Source organism: Camponotus vicinus, unplaced genomic scaffold, assembly GCF_025532165.1.
Source record: "Camponotus vicinus isolate PSW18456_S1 unplaced genomic scaffold, iyCamVici1.0 SCAF_1, whole genome shotgun sequence".
Taxonomy (NCBI): Eukaryota; Metazoa; Arthropoda; class Insecta; order Hymenoptera; family Formicidae; genus Camponotus; species Camponotus vicinus.
The window spans coordinates 9,900,982-9,926,341 of NW_028141945.1; the positions used below are offsets into that span (position 1 = coordinate 9,900,982).

Below are 25,360 nucleotides of genomic sequence, written 5' to 3' on the forward strand. Positions count from 1 at the left end.
TGCTATTATCCGCTTGTTCAGCGACTGCTCAGACTTACGTGTGCCATATATTGAAATATCATCAATGATAAAAAATTGCGGCTCGATTAAAAGTTTATGAAAGCTAATATATGCACATTTTTCGGCGATAGATACAAGAAGCTGGGGAATTAAAGATGTAATTCGAGGATTAATAATTATATGGATAATATTAATAATTACATGGATTAATAAGTATATGGATAATATTAATAATTATATGGATTAATAATTATATGAATAATATTAATAATTGTATTAATATTATACATGCGTTTTTTCTGATCTAATAATATATTTAAAACAATGCTGAGAATAAAGAGTCGAATTATTTTATCTCTATTCGCAACTAATGCGAAAAATTTTTCCATTATGTGCTAAATTGTTCGTGATATCACGGTCTGTTAAATATCGATAGCGTACGAAACGTCACAAGCGATGTGTTTTACGCAATCATCGGATGTGTCATAACCAGAAGACATGACGCAATCATTGCCTCACCAGAGATGAAAATGATATTCAGTTTGAAATTGATGTTCCTGACGTTATCATTATTTGCTCATGTATGTACAGTGCGCAAACAGAGTGAATGATCAATCGACTAAGAAATATTGTGGGCATAGTTCTCAAGAAAATATCGTCAATTGTTAATTTACTTTTTTTTCTTAAACGAGGAGTATCTTTTCACGTATATTTTCCTTTACGTATCCTGCGATACTTCGGAATAACTTACGTTCTAGCAACATTCCGCGGAAGAATTTAATTTTTGGGAAAGTGCTCCCGCTCTCACGATATATCCGGTTGTAAATGCATTCCGGAGGAACTCGGTGGGTTTCGGGGAAACTTGAAATAAACGCGGGGGACGCTGCGCGGTATCGAGCGGAAGATAACAATCCGCAGCGCACACGATATGTACCATATTTAAAATCAATATTTCATCGACTGCGGAAGCAATTCTGCGACGCAGGGATCTATATGAGAGAGAGAAAGAAAAAGACAGAGAGAGAGAGAGAGAGAGAGAGAGAGAGAGAGAGCACAAATAAAGTATTATAGCGAGCTCCATCGCCTCGAGTCAATCGATCGACCATTTCCGCAAGGTAAATTTCTATCGCGAGGAAAACGGTACTGCAATGTTTAAATCCTCCTGCGCGAACGTGCACGACGAATTTGCAGCCGCGGGAGATGGGGGAGGAGGGGGAGGGGAGGAAGACGAAGAGAGAAAGCGAAAGAAAAAAAATAAAGGTAAATGGGAAGAAATATTCTTGCAAGGTAAGAGATTTCAGGGGATAAAAGGTACAAAGACTTCGGAGACGTTCGTTCATATAGCCTGCGATACGTCGGTGCGCTCTCGCGCGGAAACGGTTTTCCCTCCTTTCACCGGGGAAAATCAGTTAGGCACCCCGGCACGTATGTATACCGCAGGCATGTAATATATTCGCCGGCAATACATCACGTTAGCTCGATACGCTCGATACGCTTTTTTTTCTTTTTTTTTCCTCTGGCTTCCGACCAAAGAAATTGACATATCATCCGCGCAACGCTAATACCTTCGCAGCCTCGAAAAGCAAATTTCACGGTAAACGAAAGAGAGAGATTTCCCCCTTTTATTCCACTGATTAAATTCTCTTCGTATCTTTGATGCTTTGATGTATTATCCGTGAAAAAAACTTGGATGAAACGCGGTCGAGGAGCGTACGATGTTTCGAAACAAGAGGCAGAGCGGTATAAATACGTTGCGAGCTGAGTTTGAAAGTTTTGCGGATTTCAAACGTGTGCACATGGTTTTGCGAAATATGTAACATGTAAATATCTTCGAAGCGGATATCGAAAATTCTTTGGATTTCCACGTTTCATGCAAAAATGTACAAGATTGCGAGCCCGAACGGTACGTGCGCGTTTTCTACAACGACCAATTGTTAAGCCGATTAAAGCAATCTATACGCGAGAAAAATTGGATATCCGGTCTAGCCATGTTGCAAACAATCGGAGAATTTATTGTTTTTGCCACCAAAAACAGTGGTCATCTTAAATCTTTTCAAAACACAAGATTAACACGTATTAAAATGATAAGAAAATTTTAAAATCTTATGAATTTTTGTCTCTATTAATTATATTGAAAATAATGTACATAAATTTTATAAATCAAAAAGTCTATTTTCGTGTAACATTTAAAAGTTTTTCTTATTTTTACTCAATTTTTATTACATGGTAAATTTTATGCGGTTTTTTCCGTGGGAATTTTTTTAAAGTAGCTATTACAAATATAAATTTCTTTTTAATAAACAGTATATTATGTAGCTGTCAATAAACGCGATTTGTACAATTTTTCTTGTAATATTTGTGATATTGATTTATAAATCGCAATTGCTACATATTTTCTCGTAACAATTACGATTTCGTTAAATTTCGTTTTTAATTCAGAGCTAATACATATTCTTTGCGATTCAAAAAATTAATATCAAACTCAGGTACTTTATTCTGTACTTTCCAAAGCCGCGCCTTGTCGAATTCCATTTCCTCTACTTTCGCATTCACTCTTCAGGCTTCCCTTCCGTTTGCCGAGTGGTGGCTTTAATGAACAATTTATAGTTCAACTTGCACCGCTTCCTCACTTTTTTATGAGACTCTTTCCAGTCTCTCTCTTGCTCAGTCTTTCTCTTTCTCTCTATCTATCTCTTATAATTATTCTATTCTCGAAAACCGCAAGCAATATTCTACATCCTTCCACCGCGAAACCATTCGAGTTATATGATATGATATCGTATGTAATTCTTTCATCATTCGCTACATCCCTTTCTCGAATTATCATGACAGTAATATACCTGTCATTAATAGAGGCACAGATTAAATTCTTATTATTTCTTGCACATTTCATATCTTAAAATCAGATTAATTTTCTTTGTAATTTTACGAATAGCATTATTATAAATCTTGATATATTATTTATGTTCATATCATTTTTTATGTAATATTATCTTATATAATATTATATAATATTATCTCTTATTTTAATAATAATATATCAAACTCAACGATAATCTTTTATTAGCAATTAACAATTTAATAACTTTATATAACAATCGAATTGATTCTTAATCGTTCTAGTCAAGCAAACTGGTTTATTTAGTCAACGTATCACCATGTACACGTCTCTATTTCGGCAGCTATGTTTGACACTGCTATATTTACTTGGGCTTGATGATGTTCTTGCTTTGAGGATTAAGATCTGGACTGTATCTAGTGCAGATACTAATTTCATCATGACCGTCGGAGAAATATGGGATGTTGCAACTAGATTTGGGACCAAATTCGGAATTAGAACCGATGAAAAAAAGTTTACTTCGACATTCGTCGACACAGCAGAAAATCGACGTGACCTCTCCTGTCCATCTTCGCTACGTGATCTCGTCATGGGTCAATCTCGTTCGAAAAAATTTCTCTAGGGAATCCTGCTGCCGAACATTTTTCAACAAAGATTGCTCGACTTTTTCTTATTGTAATTATTGTAATTATTATATATATCAAATATTTTTAATGTATCAAAGATATTTTTTATTGAAAATAGTACGGCGCGAAAAACGTTTTAAATGCTAATTTCTCGATTCTCGAGAATGTATTTAAATATCCAAAAATTTGCTAAACTATATTTGAACATCCTAGCTTATGTGGCAGTTAATAGCATGTTTTTTTTTCTATATATTTTACATATAAATAAAAATGTGTTTTGTCAGAAAGAAAAAGTATAACTTATTTATTCTATATAGGATTTTTAACAAATTAACTTTTACGAAAAGTTGAAAAATCAACACAATTAATTCTTTTAATTAATTCTTTTAATTAATCTTAGAATTTATTTTAATAAAACTTTTTCTTTTAATTTAAATCTTAATTACAAAGATATATGATGGGAAAAATTAAAAATTTGCAGAAATATAGTGATTTCTCTCTCGATCTTTTCACTAAGCAAAAATCGCCTTAAAATTAATCAGAGAATTTATCTACGTATTAAATTTAAACATTACATCGGCAACGTTAGATCCAGCGACCAATTCAGTCGCTGAAATTTCTGTTAATACAACGAACGTTTCGAGGATGCAAACGCCAATCCTGCACGAGTGACTGCCAATGCATTTGCAGAGAGGATGCTATACATATAGCGCACAGTCTGATGTTGAGAACCAACTGTCAATACCAAGTACGCCGGGCGTTACATCTTTGCTGCTCGATTGCAGACACGTGTGGATTTTGAAGAATGATGGGGTGAGCAAGATAGCATAGGCTGCAACATCCACCGAGCACTCCATGTCTTTTTGCGCACCCTTTCTTTCCCATCTGAGCGCCCACAGTGGAATATCTACTTCGCTAGAATTGTTTGTCGCAAATTCGATATTATAGTTTGGATTTTAATGTAAACCCCTATAAAATTAAATACGATAAATAAAATGTTGTCATGTGGCTGCATCGTTTAATGATGATAATTATTTCTATTGATAATTATATCTATTGATATTTTAATATTAAACTTATTCTTCTTGTGCTTCGAACCTTCTTTCCCTTCGGGGACGCTCGATGTATATTCTTTTAGAAATTTTACGATTTCCCGCACGACGGATATTGCTGGCGAGACTCTGGCGAGCTTCCTCTTAACCTGATTAAACGATGTTTATTATCGCTAAGAACGAACGATATCGGGAAAAGGAGCAAGAAGAGGAGAAAGAACGCAATGGACACAGATGTCTGCTACTCAAACGAAACGAAACGAAGCAAAGCGAGACTTTGGAGCTTGGTGGTATTAGGCGAGCGGATGGAAAATGCTCGATAACCATGAAACTTTGCGGGAGGAGCCGAGAAAGAGACACTCGGACGAGATACTTGGCATGAACGGGCAAGTTTTCTCGGAGAGAGATCCCGAGATTTTCCGGGATCCGGGATGGAGACCGTCAGCGGAATGGTTTTGTTGATTTTGCGGGATGACGTTACTGCGTGCCGCCGAGAACATCGTTAATCTTATTTCGTTAGAGAGACCGTTCGATGAAATTGTCGGCCCACTTTGATTTATTGAATGAACGCCCGCGCTGCCGAATTGACGGCGATGGGGGTGAAAGGAAGATCGAAGGGGAGAGGGGGGGGGGGCGAATTTATCGGATACACATCCTCGGCGCGCTGTAGCAATCTTTCTCGGTTGTTCCGGGAAAATCGGATATTTATGCTAACGCGAACACGTCCGTGGGATTCGCCTAAGTTCGTACGCGTGGCAGTCGGATATCTATGGACTGCTGTTAATAAAGCTCCTGTAGAGCACAGCCGGGCTACGGTCGGGTATGCGTGCGAAACTTTCGGAGATAAATAAATGTATAGCTGGTGCACACTAAGCTAAAGCCAATCCCCACTTGCCGGGTATCTCGGCGTTAAATCCCGAAGCGCTTTTAAATTCAGTGCCGGTCGTTGAAAGTCACGCAATAATTGGCCGTATTTTGGGATTCATAGCAAATTGATTTTCAAATAATCACGCGTTTAGAAATGTTTTGTTGGAAATAAAAAAAAATTGAAGAAACTGATACGTTCGAAGATCTTTTTTTCATTTTTTTTTTGAAGGTGGTTCAAAAAAAGGACTAAAACGTTTGACAGTTATAGAAGAGTTTTCAAAGAAACAATTAAATAATTTACACTTGGTTTTCATTAGCCTTTTCCTATTTGAATTTATTTATTTATTTTATTTTAGTCCTTTCGTTTCTTATTTTTTTTTTAAATTCATAGAGAAAGAGAGTTTTGTTTCTTATATATGATTTCAACAATAACACAATTCGGATAGATAGAAGAAAATTGCCACAAATTGCAGGAGCATCATACGCTTCAAAGATCAAATCTGCGCTGCAATAGCATATTAGTGTTTGTATCAGGAAAGTGTTTGGGCAAAGCACATTTTCTGCGATATATCGAATCAGCACATAAATCAAATTGTACTTCCGTGAAAATACATCGCAAGATTGAAAAGATGGTACTACTGAGAAAAATAATGCCGCGTTGTCAATCTATTTTATATCGATTGGGGAAGTGTACGTCGCTAGATATAAAGTTCAAGAGATAGATAGATACGTTGCGCCGTGCGGTGACTTCGTTCCGCCTCTATTCTTACTTTGTGGAGTAGCTTCTGCATTACAATGGGACAAGCCACATAAAATCCTGCAGCGCGACTGATTTTGAAAAATGTACGTCACAACAACAGAAAGAAACTGAAAGAGATAGTATTCCGTATTTTACTATGTAAGAATAGGTGGACAATTGAATTTTTCATTCGTTCACAGGTGGCGAACATAGCTCCCTTTTTTGAAAGAAAATCCACTGTCCGGGGATTGTTTTCATCATTTATTACTTAATTTTATTTTTCTCTACAGTGTCCTTATGAATTTACTTTAAGCACCGATTATCGAGATTGAGAGAACCAAAGGAATAAAATTAGCTTTGTCTTGAAATATTTATGATGTTAAAAAAAATAAATCATATATTTAATAATTAGAAAGAAAATTAAATTATAATTAATAATTTAATTAATAATTTAAATTAATAATTTAATTTAAGTCGTTGAAATTTGATCTTTTATTAATACGCAATAATAAGTAATATTATGTAATATTTATTGTTACATAAGCTCTAAAAATATTTAAATAATATTGTATATACAAAATTATCACAAAAATGCTCTGCAAAATTCTTGTATAAGGATTACATCTAAGATGGTCTATGAAGGAAGAAAAAGAAGAAAACAAAACAAGAAGGTGGAGACCAGTAAGTGATCGCTCTTGTGCCAGCGGTATATTTAATGCTGCACCCGGTGTAAACGCACATTTGCCTTGGACAGAAATCTTTTTGAACACAACCATTGCACTTGCTGCAACAACGAACTGGCATTTTAAGCCACGTCGCGAAAAATAATAGCATCGTTAGAAATTCACGGAGGAAACTGGAAAAAGAGATGCATTTTCGTAGAAAAATCGCAAGAGTGGTAATTATTTTTATCCCATGAAAAATGTAATGATTAAAGTAACATCAAAACATATAAAGTAAAAATCAGAAATTTAGATATGATACTTGACATATGTTCGTTAAATATTGTACGTGTGCGTTCAATAAAATAGGAAACTCAGTTCCGATAATCCTATAAATCTGTGTATTTAGTTTATTTTTTCTTTTTAACACAAATATTAAATATCCACCTAATCATTGTGTTCGCGAGCGAATCCGACAGTGCGTTGATAGGACCGGAAGGTCGTAAAGCGAAAAAAGTGCGCCTCGTTCACACAAAAGACTGACGTTTATTGGAGTCAAAATTAAAAGACAAGTGTTTAGTGCAGTGATTTCGATTAGCGAAACAGCGGTGTAACAAAGTGAGCGCGGTTTCGCGAGCGGTATCGCGAGCGGTGTAGAGACACAAGAGCGAGAAAAATGCGTTGTCCAAAGTCGTAAGCGGTCGTGTAATGCGGTTGATCAGCGGTTTGATACAAAGATTGCGGAAAGTCCAAGAGAATAAGCGGTCGTTATAAGCGGTTTTTACTATGCGGAGCGGTTTTAACTGAGCGGTTTGACAAAAAGTGCGAGACTTCGGCTTGCTCGCGTGCGGTGCCCGTTATAAGGCGAGCGGAATTTTGGGCCCGTTGCGACGTGGCCCAATAAATTTTGTGCTTTAGCGGTGACCTCATGGCGCCGCGCGTAATTGGCCGCCGATGAGGTCTGACGTCGGCTTTTTCGCGGTTGCCATGCGCGCAGTCTTTTTAGAACAGCTGATTGGCAATCAGCTGATCGTGACGTATGGGCGCGCATGCCCGTACGTTACGCTGATTTTGTCGACGGTTGATATTATTATTGTCAATGTTTATGACACGCGTTTCTTATGACCAAAAAAAGTTAGAGATAACTCGAACGATCGAGTTTTTCTGGTGAATAGAGATCTCGAGAAGTTTCTCGACGCCCGTTAATTTTGAATTCTCGAGTTGTAGAACATTTTGAAATATTCTAAGAAATTTAATTCGGGATGAATTTTATGATTTTCGAACACATTGAATGCTTTCAATATTTTAAAATGCGGTTAATAAAGAGTTATATCATAGCGAGAACAAATAAATATTCAGAATAAATAAGTTTTATGGAATAAAGTATGATAAAAAAATTTTATCGCACAAAACTGTATTAACATAAAAAGATTCCTTCTGATGCGATGGGAAATGACAAGCTTATCGACATCTATTGCAATGAGAAAAGCCTGCCTGGAAATAGTCTGCGACAGACCGCGAACTTTATTGGAAGAATGTTATTTTCATGAGCCCGAAACTTTTCCGCATTCGACTCGGCGAAAGTAGAATTTTAAATCATACTATTCTGGTGATAATTTGCGTGAGCTTCTTCTTAAAGTATGCATCAAGAATTTAAGAAATTCGATCAGTATAAGAATCGAATGAATTTTACATGAGACTTTCGGTAGCGGTAACTCGCAAGAAAGGCAGTTTGTGCGAAAGTGTGCGGTGCCTTACACAGAGGGACCGATTCTGCCGTGTAAGTGTTTAATAGAAGCATTTAATTAATTTCCTATCATCCTACGATGTCGAACCGAGGAAACTTTTTCGCGACAAAGATAAAGGATACTTTTGATTGATTTTCTGCTCTATAAGAGATTGATTTTACACATCGTTCGCAGCCCATCGCGCAGTAAATGTAATCACGACGCTGACTGACAGAGAAATAAACAAGGCAACATTTAAACGTTTAATTATTTAAATTATTTGTAACCGCAAGAACTGCGAGAATCGTTCCGCAAAAATATAATATACGATGTGAAAAACTTTTTTTACAGCGCTCGTAATCAAATGGTATTTCAAAGCTTATAAAAAGTAAGTTATTCGAAGCAATATCTCTTCGTGTTGGAAATGCATATTGCACACAGAGAGCAGTAAAGATAACACCTGTTTTATTATACTGCAAAGAGACAAGAGAGTTCAACGCTCAATAAAGTAGAATCGCTTTTGCTTCATGCAATTCACTTTTTTCAATTTTGCAATTAATTAGTTTTGATAGGTGTACATATATATAATATTACTATAACATAAAGATGTAAAAATGAAATTATTTTGAAGTTAAAATTTTGCAGATAAAATATATATAAAATAATTTTTAAATAAATAAATAAGTACTTTTGCGTTCTTAGATCTTCAGCTCTTTCAGAGTTTTATGAAAATTTCACTCTGAAAGAAGTCTATTGAAAATGTAAAATTAAAATAATTTTTTAATCATTAAATTTTATCTCTTCTCCTGTTTAATAATATTTTCTTACAGAATTATTGTTTTACATAATAATAATAGAAAAATTCGAAATTCCTCGAAAGAAAATTATTGTTTTACATAATAATAATAGAAAAATGCGAAATTCCTCGAAAGACATTCATGCGTTAAGATAAAATTGCACTTTAAACGTCTGGTATGCTAACGTTTATTGAGACTATGGTAAACTTGAGATCAACACAATAGTACCCACATGTCGTAGGACAAAACGTTAAAACGGAACGGCTCCCACGCAGTAATCCTCGCGCATCTGCGATAGTCCGTGCTAAATTCCACCCTCTAGGTTTAAGGCTTACCCCGTACTACAAATTTCCGCGCGAGCGCCGATTGGAAGCGCCCTTAAGGCGCATTACAAGCGATACTACCGACTCCACGATCGTTTTCGATCCAGCCCGTGATTATACCGTGCTACTTTATAGCGTCTGCGCTGTCGGTCCGGCTGAACGAAATTGCGAATCGCGAACTGCTGATTGCAATCGCGAAAACAACGGTTGCGTTATTGGTGCGCTACGGTTAAATACGTATCGTCGATACGTCGCAAAGTGCGATATGTAATTTACACGATTCTGTTACGGTCACTTTTCGCTTACCGCTGCAGAAACACCAGCTTGTTTGAACAAAATGAAGAACATTCCTTCTACTATATATCGGAAAAGCACACGTGTGCAACTTCAGCACCGGAATGAATGAATGAAAATACTCGTTTAAATTAAATATTTCCGTTTAAATTTAAATATGTATATTAGAAATAACAGCTAGAATATATATTGGAACGCGTAATTTATACTTGAAGTTAAAATTAAATTAGGTACTCGAATTTTACCATCTATTTTAAGAATTTATTTTCTATATATTCTATTTATATTCATTATAATATATTTCTATTTATTCTAAAACGATACTATCTATTCTAAAGCGATAATGTAATAATATTAATTTAATAAATATTTGATGAATTAATTTATATAGATATAATATCTAAATTTATTTTATATATCCAAATTTAAAACTTAAAACTTAATTAAAATTTTACTATTAAAACTTAATATAACATTTAACGTTTAAAAATCATATGAAATTATCTCTCTCTCCATATCAATATATATAAATATAATTCTAATTATAATAATTCGAAATTATATACATATTTTGTAGATAGATTTTAATATTTAAAATCTATTAAAATCAATGAGAGATATACACGCAATAGAATGCTTCTTATTAACAAATAATTCTAATCTAGTGTTCATTACTGAAAAGAGACTTTTATGCCATTAACTGTCCCGCGGTATATCAACGTAAAATATGGTTCCCAAAGTTCCCATGCGACACGCGAGTTTCTCATTACCAATAACGAAATTCGCGTGCCCGGTTCCGCTGGTAATCTGATGTCGGTGCTTACATATTAATGACATTTTCCCGAATTGAAACGAGAGAACTGGCATGGAATACCTATGCTCATTCTCGCATCTCTAAATTCCGCGTAACGCGCTTCCGCTACGCGCGAATTTGTTTGGTGAAAATGATAATGGAAGCCGCATGCGAGCGTAGCTTTTCGTGCGCAACGAATATTTCACAGGCTTCACTGGTAGCGTAAAAATATATTCATTCTCTGTGAAAACATTGTCAACAATTGTCGGCGGAAAATTGGAATGTATATTCGAAACCTTACGAATAGCATAACGAGAGGAAGAATGCGAGAAAAAAATCTTTTAAGCTATTATTGCAACAAAAATTTGAAAGATATAATCGTGCAAGATTGTACGATAATATTTAAATCCAAGATCGACACGTAATAATCCATATATATTTTTTACATTGTTAATCGATGGAATTACATAGTTTGAATCACCGCGAAATCAATAACGAGCCACTTATCATTTATCCATATTCATTATTACCTCATATCGTCGCATGTACCAATCAACCACGATAATTACCCGCGTAATTAGAGCGCACGATACTTAAACGTTACCGTAGATTGCGCGATACACATTCATGATGCATTAATAAGTAGATTTTGTTTATTGCGAGCGCAGTTTGAAATTTCGGCAGACCATTCTGTAAAAGCCCATAAATTTAGGCTAAACCGTGAATGTATTTAATAATGAAATAATATTCTCCAACTGTAAAATATAGTCGCATTATTATTGCTATAATTGTGTATTATTTTCAATTGATAAGACACGGAAACATTCTGTAATAACGTATAAGAGTATATGGAGCAGATCGATGTCCTTTCTATTTTCTTTCTTATTCTCTACCGTCGTTGTGTTATATTTCCCTATCAAAGATCTATCTCGATACGGAAACTCGAAATAAAAGCAGCAGATAAAAAAGCGACATACTTGACGGCCAAGTCATCCCTTTTATCGATCTCGTATATCATGTCCGTTTGCGGAAAAATGATGAATGCTCTCGCGCGCGCTACACACATTCAGTACACGTACATCCAATTGCTTTTTTTCATAAACCCGTACAAAAAAATATTCGTCTCACCATTTGCGTTCATTGAACCGCGCCAAATACGAATTCGCTCGTCCACATTTGTTCCTATCTATTTACCGAAGCTCGAATCGTCCGGTCGTATATAACATTCGCCATTACAGTCGACACTGAGCTTAAATGAATGGAGCCTGTCGCTAAATACGATATAACACCTCGTGCAAAATTGCTTACGTTGCATCCTTGCCATAAATAAAAAAAACCGTTAACGCGAAATACCCAACGTCACGTCCGAACCGTTAATTAGGCGACAGTTGATGCCTGATAATTTTAATTTTGACACGCAATTTATATATGGGGTGTTTCTTAATAAGTGCGAAAAATTTCAGATGATTTTTTGTCGAAAATTAAGGGGGGTTTTTCATATAAACATATACTCTTACATTTTATTTTTTAGGTTTTTAGATTTTTATTACAATTTTGTTTTTGTTCCAATTTTCCCAACATTTACTCTAATTTTATTTTTATTTTAAAAGTTAACTTCTCGTAATTCGAAACCTATGCTATTTCGCATCGTGCTGTGCACGATAACGTATTTTATTTTATTTTTTCTTGAAAACTACTGATTTTATGAAAAAATAAAACAAATAAAAAAGTTTCTAAATAAATCAAACTTTTTAATGCATATTTTTAGATGATTATATTCCGGCCCATTAAAAAGTTCTAATAAAAAATTGAATAGAGGTTGCTAGTTTCATGCCCTTATAACAATACGGGAAGCTGAAAAAAATATTAATAAATAACCTTTTTACTAGTAAAAAATATCCACCTAATTTCATTTCTTTAACTTGTTCCAAATTTGAGAAAAAAATAAAAATTTAATTTTTGCCTCCATTTTTGTAGGAGTGTAACTCCACAGGGAGGCATGTAGGAGTATATGTTTATATGAAAAACCCCCCTTAATTTTCGACAAAGAATCATCTCGTAAAATTTTTCACAATTATTAAGAAACACCCTGTATAAAATGTATGTGTACATGTAATTGTTTGACAATATTAATTTGATAATAAATTAAATTGTTGGGTAAAGTTTTGCCTAACGATCTGAAGCGTGGCTCAGCAAAAACGGGCGATTGAAGCTTTGTTCGCGCTAACGACCGCATTATAACCGCGCGCGCCGGGACTATAATATATGTATGAAAATAAATCGCGCGTGTGAAGAATCTTGCGACGCTTTAACAAAACGGACGCACACGGGTCGTTCTGTCGCGCGTATAAACGCGCGATCGATAAGCGCCGACAAAATCCCGGTGACCGCGTCATGAACGAATCGTCGGGCCGCCGATCCACTCTCCGCCCGGGATATTTTACTATCGATTCCCTACGCGAACATCCCGGCATGCGCAACATCCCGTAGCTTGTTTATGTGTAATGTTATATCGGCAATCGCGGCTCTGCTCGCACGCGGCTTTCATTTGTATTTTACGTTCGGAGGCGCGAAAGCTCTTACCCGCAATCGGAATAATAGCCAATAAAGCCCGTTATTTCGCAATCAACACGGACACCAGGAGAAAAATGCTTGTTTTCTTCTATGCCGGCTTCGTTAGGCGAAACAAGCGGATTTTGCAACGTTTATTGGGAATATAGTAATTAAGCCGAGAGGCTATATCGCGTTTCGATGGCGCGGGTTATCGTAAGCAGTCGCATAGATCGTAATATGCGAATAATACGAACGCGGATTTTTGCTTAGAAACGCGGTTATCCGCACAAGTGCTTAAGCGTAATACTTTTACTATAGTAAATTGGATTATATCCTTTATCAGATTTTTTCCGTTAATTATTCCATGCCATTTCATCCCTGCTTTTTGCTTCCTCTTTTGTTCTTTCGATTGTGCTTAGAGAAACGCTTACATTTAATATGCGATTAATTTATTTCGACGATTATAATGATTGATAAATTGTTGCGTTTCAAATTTTAATTACTGGATAAATTATAACACGTACTTGTTTATGTTTGTTTGAGAATTGCATTAATTATATATACGTTAAATGAAACTTGAATTTTGCACGTGTATTACGTAACGATGTTAATCGATTTTATGAAAACGCGGAACGATTCTGTATACGATGTTTTGCATTTGATATCTTTTGCAATTATGATTTATTTATATTTGACTCATATATGTAGCTAGAACAAAAAAAATGCTCGATAAAGATAGCATTCAATAATTACATTTAACATGTATTGTATAATAATTCAGATTTATAAACAATAAGAGATATTGTTACAAAAAATATTGTAACGCGTCAATGAATATCAATTCTTTATCAAAGGTACATAAAGAAATATTAGTATCTATTATTTCCGAGAAAGTACTTGCTATAGACAAAAAGCGTATGCGTTTATGTGTTTAATAATTTCAAATACACTTAACAATCAAATGCACTTTGTAATAAATAAATTTTATTGAATAAGATTAAAAAAAGATATGAGATAAAAAATTAATTTCTTTAGTTTAATTGTACATTTTGGTTTATATAGTAATTTATATATATAAATAAAAAAATCATCTCGAAAAGATAAATTTCACAATTGTAGAAGAAATTTTGGTTCTTCTCGATATTAAATGGAACGAAAATTTCTTGAAGAATCACTATCAGCTAAAAGCTACAAAGGGAGAAGTTTTATTTTTACGAAACGACGATCTATATAAATCAATCTTTATTTATCTTGCTACATTTGGGCGTGACATCTCTTCTACATGTATTTATACGCGCGCATCTTTACGGACAATAAATTACTACAGTATCGAGAGCATTCTGCGTAACGAGATGTTGCAACATTTGCATGTTATCTACCGCACTTTTGCGAAATTACACCCCCGTCGCGCTTTCAAAAAGCGCAAGATCGAGCTCACAACGGCGTTATCTACGCTCAGCTTACGCCAGATGTGGCCGTGTGTGCCTCGGAATTATTTATCGCGCTTAATCACCGATCTTTCTCCGCGACCCTTGGATAGCAGTTAACCCACCATTCCCCGGCTTAATGGCGAAAACAAACAGCACTCGGCCAGCCGAATATCTTCTCGAGCGAACTAAATGTCTCACGGGCATCGTGCGCCGTACGCGAAATGTCTAATCGTGACGTTCCGCTGTTTGCACGTTATGCCCGGCTATTACGCGAAGATGCATTTCCATTTGCTCTTCTCTGTAATTCCGCATGGGAGTAAAAGCGTCGGGTTAGTTGCTCAAGCGACTATCCAACGTTATGTGAAACAAGGCCAAGATAATATTAAACGTGACCAATAAGAGAGATATTTCGAGAAAATGCAACAATTGAAAATTCTGCAAAGCGTCTCGAATTTAAATGCCAAAACTTCGGGAACGTGTGGAGCATCGATGAACTAAAATAAAAAGTCCACAAATAAGGTCATTTTATATTTTAACTTATTTATTATTTATCTATTTACGCTATTTATTCATGTTATCACTTCTCTAATGGAGATATTGTTCAAAATATTAGTAATCCCTTGCAGCAATATAAGCATCTACCAGATAGCTCGTATTGCAGCTAGACACTATTCTGATGATATTTGGTGCACTGCAACCACAATTCCATCTCTCCAGTTGCTCTCTTCATTCGATTGTCGACAAATTCTTGGTAAATCTAATAATTTTAGTATTTTTTCATGAAAACTTTTTTATGATTTTCTCCAAAATGAAGCAAAGATGAGCAAATACACAGTAAAAAATTGTCCATATATCCATATGTTAAAATTTTCTTGTGTTACCATGTTTTGATTAGTACTTTAATGTAAAATACTTTAATGTAAAATTACATACAACTTATATGTTATTATATTTTGGTAACGTTTTCATGTGTTACATTTATGTCAACTTCATAACTTAACATTTTGTATATGTCTCTTAGAAATGGAATATTATTTTGAATATTTTTAACATAATCATTTTAAACAATCAACATGTCTCAAAATCAGTTTAACATTCTAAGAAAAGTTAAAGTGAATCTTGAAATAATCTTGAATTTTGACATACAAAAATAATTAAATTTACTAAAATCAAATGTTTCTATTACAAATAATTTAAGTTAAAATTATTACTATTATATGTTAATGTCCTACAACAATTCTTACGAGTTATTGTAACTATTTTTTCATGTAATTTTTAATTAATTTGTATGTTATTTTTACATTACACTTAAAGTCACAATAACACAAATAAATGTAAAGTATTGTGTCGATTATTTAACATTTTTAGTTTGTCAATAAGTAACATACGACGAATGAGTTATTTTAACTTAAAATTTAGAGTGGACTTTCTGGGACATGTGAAAAATGTTATAACATTTTATTTTTTACTGTGTAAGGATTTTTTTTCTTAGTTTATCGATTCTCCGCATGTTCCCGTCTGAACATTTCGGGACAATATAATTCAATCAAGCGAATAATTTTGCACGAGATCGTTGCTGAGCCATATAACAAAACGATCTGATAGTCGACTATAACGCATCTCTACGCATTGTAGTTTAATCGCTGCAATGTTGCACGGTCGTCTGCAACATTATAAATCCATTTAAGTTTGTAGGTGCTACGCAGGGGAAACATCGTGTTTCTTCGCGTCTCGCGAAAGCGCTTTCTGTGTGGCACATGTTTCATGCATTTTTATCCCATTTCAAGGAGTGGTATGTTACGTGCGCGAGGCATCTACATTATATATATATATATATATATATATATATATATATATATATATACATATATAAACGTTATTCTCTTGCTAGATTATTTATTATACTAATTACGGAATTGCGGCTCTCTACTTGCAGAGTTAACTCGACGGCGCGAATAGTTTACCTCGAAATAAGTTGTACCGTAAACGGGCCAGCCCCTTTACGAGACGCTCAATGAAGTTTATCGGAAACATTTAGTTCAACACACACATACATTGAATTAATTTAACTCGCGTGTATTTCCTTCTTTATCGGGTAGAAGACAAAGAGAAGAATATACAGGAGGATCGTAACTATCCTTTGCATGAAAATAGGGACTGGCTTCTCCCTTTGATCGCTCTTCTAAAGTAGGATCCGAAGTGTCTCGAAATCGATGGAAAGACGACAACGAGGCTATTGATGACCGCCGGCTTTTCGAGTGGAAATTACTACTGAAAGACAACCATGTCGCGCCTCTCGTATTTCAATGCCACTGGAATCGAAAAATATTCGCGGCTGTGTGACAGCTCTAACCGCTAATAAAGCGTTTTCCGATCGCTATGAACATTTATGAACTTCCGTTGCTTCATGTAAACGAACGAGCAAGAAATATGTATGTTAAAAATCAACTCAAAACTATGATCGCGATCATAATTCTGACGTTTTCATTACTTTTATTATTCGCAGACGCGTAATCCTTATTAGCATTTATTGTCCAATAATAGGTAATTCTCGCGAGGTAACGCGACGAACACGAAAACAATGTATGCTGTTTGACTCTCATCTATTACTAACGTTAATACAATCGAATTAATAGCTTTTACATTGAAAATTCTATGCATTATAATGCTGCAGCATTATTCTCTGTTAAACGCTTTATAATAAACGCTGACAGGGATATAATCAATTATGCTAATTGCGATAATAATTATATATAATGAGGGATTGACATTCTAGGAGGTGGTTGCATTAATGAAATTTTCAGTTAATTTATACGAAATCTATAATAATTAATATTTTATCTATAATTAATACACATGTATATTGCTCGTCTTTATACAGGGTGATTCTGAACAGACGTTTGTCTTTAAAAAGATAAATTGTCGAGTCTATTCTAAGACGATTTTCCCTTTACCAAAATTGTCTACGAGGCTTAGTTTTTAAATTATTAAATAAAATAGTTCGCGAATTACGGAACGAGTACAAGAGGTAGACAGGGACGGCGCAACTCACCGTCCGATACAGGCGATCATGTGGGGCGCGCGACGCGATCAGCTGATTGCTGCACACGATGAATGTAACAATCAGTGTGTGTGTGTGTGTGTGTGTGTGTGTGTGTGTGTGTGTGTGTGTGTGTGTGTGGGGTGTATTTATGCACGCGTATCCACACATGCACCGTACTCTCTCTCTTTCTCTCTCTCTCTCTCTCTCTTTCTCTCTCACTCTCTCACTCACTCACTCACTCACTTATTCTTACCTTAATAATGAGATTCTTCATACTGCTGATAAATAGTAGTGCCCAGTGTGTTGCACGATAATAATCGTCGTCGACGAGACGTCGTTTCTTCAACACGCAGTCTGACACAAATAAGCGAAGTTTTTTCTTTCATCACTTTCGACACTTTTACAAATTTACTCGCGCACTTAATCACTCACGATTGATAAAAGGAGGAATTTACCAACGGTTACGGTACTAATTTAATAAACGGTTAACGCATTTAATTATTAATTACACACTCGATTAAAGAAACGCGTTAACAGAACGCGATACTCGATGCAAAGCGCGCGACGCGACGACCGACGACAAGCAGGTCAGGTTAATACTAGCGCTGCCAAACATAAACGTGTAGCATTACGCGCTAGTACTAACCTGACCTGCTTGTCGTCGGTCGTCGCGCGCTTTGCATCGAGTATCGCGTTCTGTTAACGCATTTCTTTAATCGAGTGTGTAATTAATAATTAAATGCGTTAACCGTTTATTAAATTCGTACCGTAACCGTTGGTAAATTCCTCCTTTTATCAATCGTGAGTGATTAAGTGCGCGAGTAAATTTGTAAAAGTGTCGAAAGTGATGAAAGAAAAAACTTCGCTTATTTGTGTCAGACTGCGTGTTGAAGAAACGACGTCTCGTCGACGACGATTATTATCGTGCAACACACTGGGCACTGCTATTTATCAGCAGTATGAAGAATCTCATTATTAAGGTAAGAATAAGTGAGTGAGTGAGTGAGTGAGAGAGTGAGAGAAAGAGGGAGAAAGAGAAAGAGAGAGAGTACGGTGCATGTGTGGATACGCGTGCATAAATACACCCCCCCACACACACACACACACTGATTGTTACACTCATCGTGTGCAGCAATCAGCTGATCGCGTCGCGCGCCCCACATGATCGCCTGTATCGGACGGTGAGTTGCGCCGTCCCTGTCTACCTCTTGTACTCGTTCCGTAATTCGCGAACTATTTTATTTAATAATTTAAAAACTAAGCCTCGTAGACAATTTTGGTAAAGGGAAAATCGTCTTAGAATAGACTCGACAATTTATCTTTTTAAAGACAAACGTCTGTTCAGAATCACCCTGTATAGATGATTTACTTTTCATACAATCGCCCCGTTTTCTTCAGAGTTTAATGCAAAGATAATAATGAAACCGTCTTTTTGAGATAAACTCTTTGACTATTCTCTCGACAGATTCAGCTCGCAATTGTAGATGCTCAGTCAACTTATTTTTTATGTGAATCGATGACGCTATAGCTTGAAAACTGTTATCCGAGCTGTTTCACCGGAAGGGAAACGTGCTTAAAAAGCAAAATATCTTCCCTCCAGAGGCTGAAACGAATGGAGATACCATTCGTATAGACTTAATCTTGGGAAAATCTGTCTCCAAGAAAATATATCTCTCGTTCTATCGATATCTTATTGAACGATAGAATACAACAGGACAGAGATATCTTTTAGCTTAGCAATGAATTCGTTTTTGAAGAATTATTATTACACGTTGTTGATCAAATTGTACGTTTCTGTTCTCGTGCATTTAAATACATAATCCTAATAAGAGATATGATTAATAATATTAAATTATTATTGTATGATTAATGGATTATTAATAAGATTGCTATAATCTTTTTTTATAATTATTAAGTAACTTTTGTAATTAATAGAATAAATGCTAATATGCGAATTATATAAATAATGTACATTTAATCGATTGTATGAAATGTACAGCCAATCGATTGTATGAAAAGTAAATTTCCTGGATTAAAATTTCAAAAAGTAACAGCTATAAATCTCATTTTAATTATTACAATTCGGATTACATATTTTTTTTTTTAAATATGTCGAAAGTTTAATGAATGCCTTAAACTTTCAACTTGACACTTCCCATCACTTATAAAAAACTGATCAATTGCAAAACAAGTTTGCACAATCAGTGATCGATAAAGCATTAAATCACGTCACAAAGTTTTAATTCCCAGACTGAAAAATTTACTTAAATTATTTATGACCGTCCCACTTTCCGACTGGCGCGGTGCTTAATCCATCGAATCGCATTCAAAGATATCGTACACCATCGTGCAATGCATCGCGACGATTCATAATATATAAAGTTTTATGAGAATAATACGCGAAAACGAATTATTCTGTTTGCATATCTCTCGCGAATTAATCGCAATTGTCGCATATCATGTTAATAAATATTTTTCACACTAAAACAAAACGCATTATGTATAGAAATGCAAGCTATTCCATTCGATTAAACGTCTCTCACAACAATATATTTCTTTTATTGTTTGCAGGTGCAACAGGTTTAAAAGATCTGACGATAAATGTGCCGGCTATGGTCAGATCAGGCGATACCGTAACGCTGTCATGTCATTACGACTTGGAGGGATCATCTTTGTACACTATACAATGGTTCTTCAATACCGTTGAATTTTATAGCTACATACCCGAGCGCAGTCCACCGCTTAAAATTTTCGACGTCGGCATACAAGTCAACGTGAGTAATCCATCTCAATAAATAGAAGTTAAAATATTTTTCTAAAAAATTAAGAAATTTATAAATTTTATAACATATGAAAGCTCTTATGTACGTTTACATAGATATTTATTTCTTAATATATAAATTTATTTGTAATATAAAATATTTACAAAATCTTCTTCATATGTTACGTAGTATTATATTACATATATATTGCTTACTTTAGGAAAAATTAATACACAAATTAAAAAAAAATTATTTTACTGTTAAATAATTAATAATCAAAATAATAAAAACAAGAAGAGATTTTATCTTGTATACATTAGTAGTTATTTAAAATAACCGAGAAACTGCGAATGCATTTATCTTGATTACATGTCATTTTTTAATGCCTATAAGAATCTTATCCCTTTAATAGTATTTTTATAAAGACCTATTATTAGCCTTGGTTATTATAATATTATAACTGGCTCGTTACGGATAGTGTTCACCTGTCTAAAATTATAATAAAATTACTAATAACATTATTATATATTATAATAAATAAATTTCAATTCATATCCATTGAATATCGTTTCAATCATTTTTCCGGATTGAATTATTGGTATTTCAATTTCAGGAAGACAATCTACACGATTTGGATAATATATATAGAAACTTTAAATTTGATTGGATAACTTTTTAAAGCTGTGTTTATAAATCACAACATTGTTTTAGATTCGCGTTCTTGCTATACGATATGTATTATAAATTGTATTTCCCGAGAGAGATACGCGCGTATCGATGCACCGGTAGATCCATTTATCAAACGAGCGCTCTCTTTCGAAGAGTCGTCGAGATAAGAACTAAAACCTCGACTCGCGATTTTTGCGCTCGCGAATAAACGACGGGCTATCTTTTTACGACTCGCGCGCGCTTGATCCAACCGTAATCTATTTTTCCGCGGAAAACACAGCCTGCGCAAGTAGATTCGATAAGAGAGAAGATCTGGACGCCGCGCTCTTCTCGTCCGGCGAAGCTTCTTGTCGCTTCCTGGACGTCGGCTTTCATCCCTCTCCGCATCCTTTCTAATCCCCCATGCATCGGGACGCCTCCATTTTTCCGCCGGTATGGCCACGACGAGGGCAAAAGTTTCGCCCCCGCAGATGCGGGGGTAAAGTAAGAAATCGATAGGCTGATTTATGGCGTGTACTACGACCGCGACACGGCTTGAACCTGGGTCAAGCGAGTTCCGTGTTTTACTGACGTCGATTCAATGCCGCCGCAATCGCGACTCCGCTTCCTCCCCTTCTCGCCCTCTTTTTTCTCGCGTCCGTCGAGAGCAAAGGTGCGACTCTTCTTAAATTTCCTGATACTCGAGAAAATGGAATCCCCCTTTCCGCAAGGGAGCACTCGGCGTGAAAGCAATATCCTGTAGGTTTGTATAACGCTCTTCGCGCGAACGTCGAAGAAAAATGTTGGAGATTAATTTTAAATGTGTTTATTTATTTAATATATATGTGAAATGCCAAGAATTTCTTGCGATATCTGCAATAATACATCTTGCAATTAAACGTATTCAATTCGTTGATTTAATCAATGCTTAAATAAAAAATCGGCGAAACAATCTTTACAAAAAATCTTAATATTAAAAAATGACTCTGATGAATTTACAATTCAAAGACTTACCGAAACTGACAGTTATTTCATCGATAATTTTGTTGTTATCAACATTTATTAATTTTAAATAATGCTTTTTACATAAAATTAAAAATGTAAAAATTAAAAATTTAGAACAATTAATATTTAATGAGTAATAATTTATATAGCAAAAACTTAACGTCTTTATTTTAAAAGATATTGAACATTCAATATATATAAGAACAATTTTTATAACTAATTATTCGCTTATGCATCTACCTAATCTCTTCTCACGAATCTCACAGTATGAGATATAATTTAAGATAAATATCTTGGACGAAACTCCGTAAGAAAGACGTATATAACTTCGGTAGAGCGTGTACATTTAATAGCGTCCAACGCTGACTTCCTTTTTGCTTCCTATCTCGTTGCCCTTTGTCCGACGACTCAAAGGAAGCACGCCAAAGTCCGGCAGGAAAATACTCTCGTGGGATCTGCGACGTACTTTACTGATAATTACCGCAAAGAGGCGGTCGTGAAACGCGCGAAAGCGTAAACTTTATTGAACAGAACTTTAGAGAGAGAGAGAGAGAGAGAAGAAAACGCGCGAAAGCATAACTTAGGAAAGGATGACGACTGAAAGAATGAAGCAGGTGAGAAAAAGAGGCATCAGTGGAAGGAAACTCAATTGGATAAAACATCATCAGGAAGCAAGGAACTCGACGAATAAGGGCGTGAAAAATGGAAACATGTTGAGGGTGGAGGGAGAAGTAATCAGAAAGTGAAAACAGCGGTGAGAAGAAGCGAAGTGACACTTGAAAGGTGTCACAGGAGACTCTGCAGTTTAAGATATTTCTCGACATGAGACGGACACAGAGATGAGACGAGAGGAGAGAACGATATGGAAAGCGGAAACTATCGGAAGAGGCAATAGCAAAGTGACATCGTCGCGACGTTACAGGGGGGGACGCTTCATTCAACGCAAGACGGTCTTCTCAATTTCTTCCCTCGAATCGCGACAATAAGGATTCAATTTTTTCCAACTGCCTGAAAAGTCCACGTGAATTCAGAGTTCTACAGGATTCTCGCTTTGCGCCCTTTAATGTAATTATAAAATCGACATTGGAATAAGATTTCTTTTTCTTCGATACTTGTATATTTCGGAGAAATTCGAATATAGGGAGAAAATATAGACCTGAAAAGTCCGCGTGAATTCGGAGTTCTACAGGATTCTCGCTTTGCGCCCTTTAATGTAATTATAAAATCGACATTGGAATAAGATTTCTTTTTCTTCGATACTTATATATTTCGGAGAAATTCGAATATAGGGAGAAAATATAGGATTATAAAAGCGTAAAGCGTAGTATCTTATATCAGTAATATTCCGTGATACATAGCTTCCCCGAAACAATTTAATGAACGAATATTAATTCGGAAGTGACTGCTCCGTGAATTATACGACGTTATGGCGAGACGAACGGTTTCGCCTCGCTAGAGTATATAGCAAGACGCGCACAAGATTTAAGCTCGACTCGAGCTGGGATAGATAGGAAGCTGGGAATTTTCATGAACGTATAAAGCATCTGAAGTCGGTAGGTAGCTATGCGCGGCTGCGTGTAATCTTTATAACAAGAAGAATTTACAACGCTCGTGCGCGCGCGTCGGCTGACAGTCAGCTGATTCGACATTTGACAGGTGGATTAGCAGGCGTTTTCGTTCGATCATCTGAAATTATCGCGACAATAAAATCCGCGTCGAGTCTCTGAACAGCTATGCCGTTATGTAACAGCGCGATAATATTCTCCCTTTAACACCATTTAACAATATCCTTCTCGCTGATCATTACCGCGTTATCGCCGAGCTAAACTCGAGGGAGAGATCCGTTTGTACGTGAAACATTTCGTAGTACGTGAAACGTGATCGCCGCGTTGGTGTGCACCCGAAGATTTAGGGTAATAATTTTTCACTATTCGATTAAGTTTTCCATCGTCTATCTCGATTGGCTCGTATATCTCCACAACCCGAGTACTTTCAGTCGATATAAGAATAGACGATATTTGTTCCGTGTGAGTCATGGTCCGTAATATCATGTAACGGTACTGAGCTATTGTTACTGCGATGTAATCGATGAATCGAGAGCAAATACCTCGCTCGTAGCATTTTAACGAATACAAAGAGTAAAACTTGGAATGTTGCTTTTGAAGGGAAAAACATATTTTATCAAATTTACATAGGTTAAATATATAAATATATGCTTATAAGTATATATATTTTATTTAAAAATAAATGTTTAGAGAAAACATTTCAATTTTATTGCATTAGAGATTTTTACTGGATGATTGAATTAATTGGTATAAATTATATATATTAATGATAAGCACGAAAATTCAATTTTTTTATTAAAGCAAACGCTTCAACAGCGTCAAAAATTTTGCGACACTTTATCTTCTTTGTTACATCCGGAAGTAAAGTCTTGCAGCGAGCATCAGCACAATTTCTATATTGTTATTTATATTTAAATCTGATGATCCGAACCTACGTATGTATTTGTTCATGCAGCCTCGTCTAATCGGAAGTATAGAACGCGCTCGGAAAAATAGGGTGCATGTTCACACTTTTCATAAAGGAGGTAACGCGTGGCTCTCTCAGTTTCCGCTTCGGCAGATCCGAATAGTCGTGGCTGCAATCCCTTTCAATGATATTTTTCATCGACCGTCTCGTCCACGCCGATGCCAGAAGCGGAAGAAACGGTGAAAAAGACTTGTCCCCTCATCCGATATAGTTTGTAAAGGAGGTGGAGACGCTTGCCGCGATGAATATAAATGCCTGCGAAGAGCAAAAGAAAGGTGGCGCAAAAAAGAAACGAGAGCGGACGCAGGCGAATCGTACGATTCAGATTTAAAAGATTCGGATGTAGAATCGATCAGAGGTATAAAATGCAGAGCAATATTAGACCAGTGCTTAATATCAGGAGGATTCGACACGGAGAGACATTGAATGGGAGAGGCAGATTAATTTAATATGCATTTAATATTTCGAAAATATAAATATATGAATAAATTTACTTATTACGACTAATCCAAGATTGCATAAAATGTAATAACATATAAATAGTAATAATAAATTATAAATTTAAATCAATATATTAATATTAATATAAAATGAAATTAATTCATTAACATACATATATATTTCTATTATGCTTCTTTTAAATTTAAATTATTAATCTCTTATGGGAT

General features: G+C 35.4%; 2 protein-coding genes across 5 annotated transcripts in view; one reads left to right on the top strand and one right to left on the bottom strand.

The window, feature by feature from the left end:
- The window catches only part of LOC145973286 (uncharacterized), a 165,698-nt gene that overhangs the window by 109,266 nt on the left and 31,072 nt on the right, over positions 1–25,360 (top strand). For all 3 annotated transcript variants that reach the window (XM_083102569.1, XM_083102560.1, XM_083102554.1), the window contains one exon: positions 20,317–20,519. In XM_083102569.1, coding sequence (XP_082958695.1) covers positions 20,358–20,519 — 162 coding nt within the window. In that variant the 5' untranslated portion in view covers positions 20,317–20,357. The remainder of the gene's footprint in view (positions 1–20,316; positions 20,520–25,360) is intronic.
- The window catches only part of Kl-3 (dynein heavy chain 8, axonemal kl-3), a 207,218-nt gene that overhangs the window by 25,944 nt on the left and 155,914 nt on the right, over positions 1–25,360 (bottom strand). Inside the window, exon 67 of one of the 2 annotated variants that reach the window (XM_083102466.1) lies at positions 24,812–24,947. The exons of the other annotated variant lie outside the window; for it this stretch is intronic. Coding sequence (XP_082958592.1) covers positions 24,827–24,947 — 121 coding nt within the window. The 3' untranslated portion in view covers positions 24,812–24,826. Of the gene's footprint in view, positions 1–24,811; positions 24,948–25,360 lie in introns of those variants that run through there. 2 annotated transcript variants of the gene reach the window in all.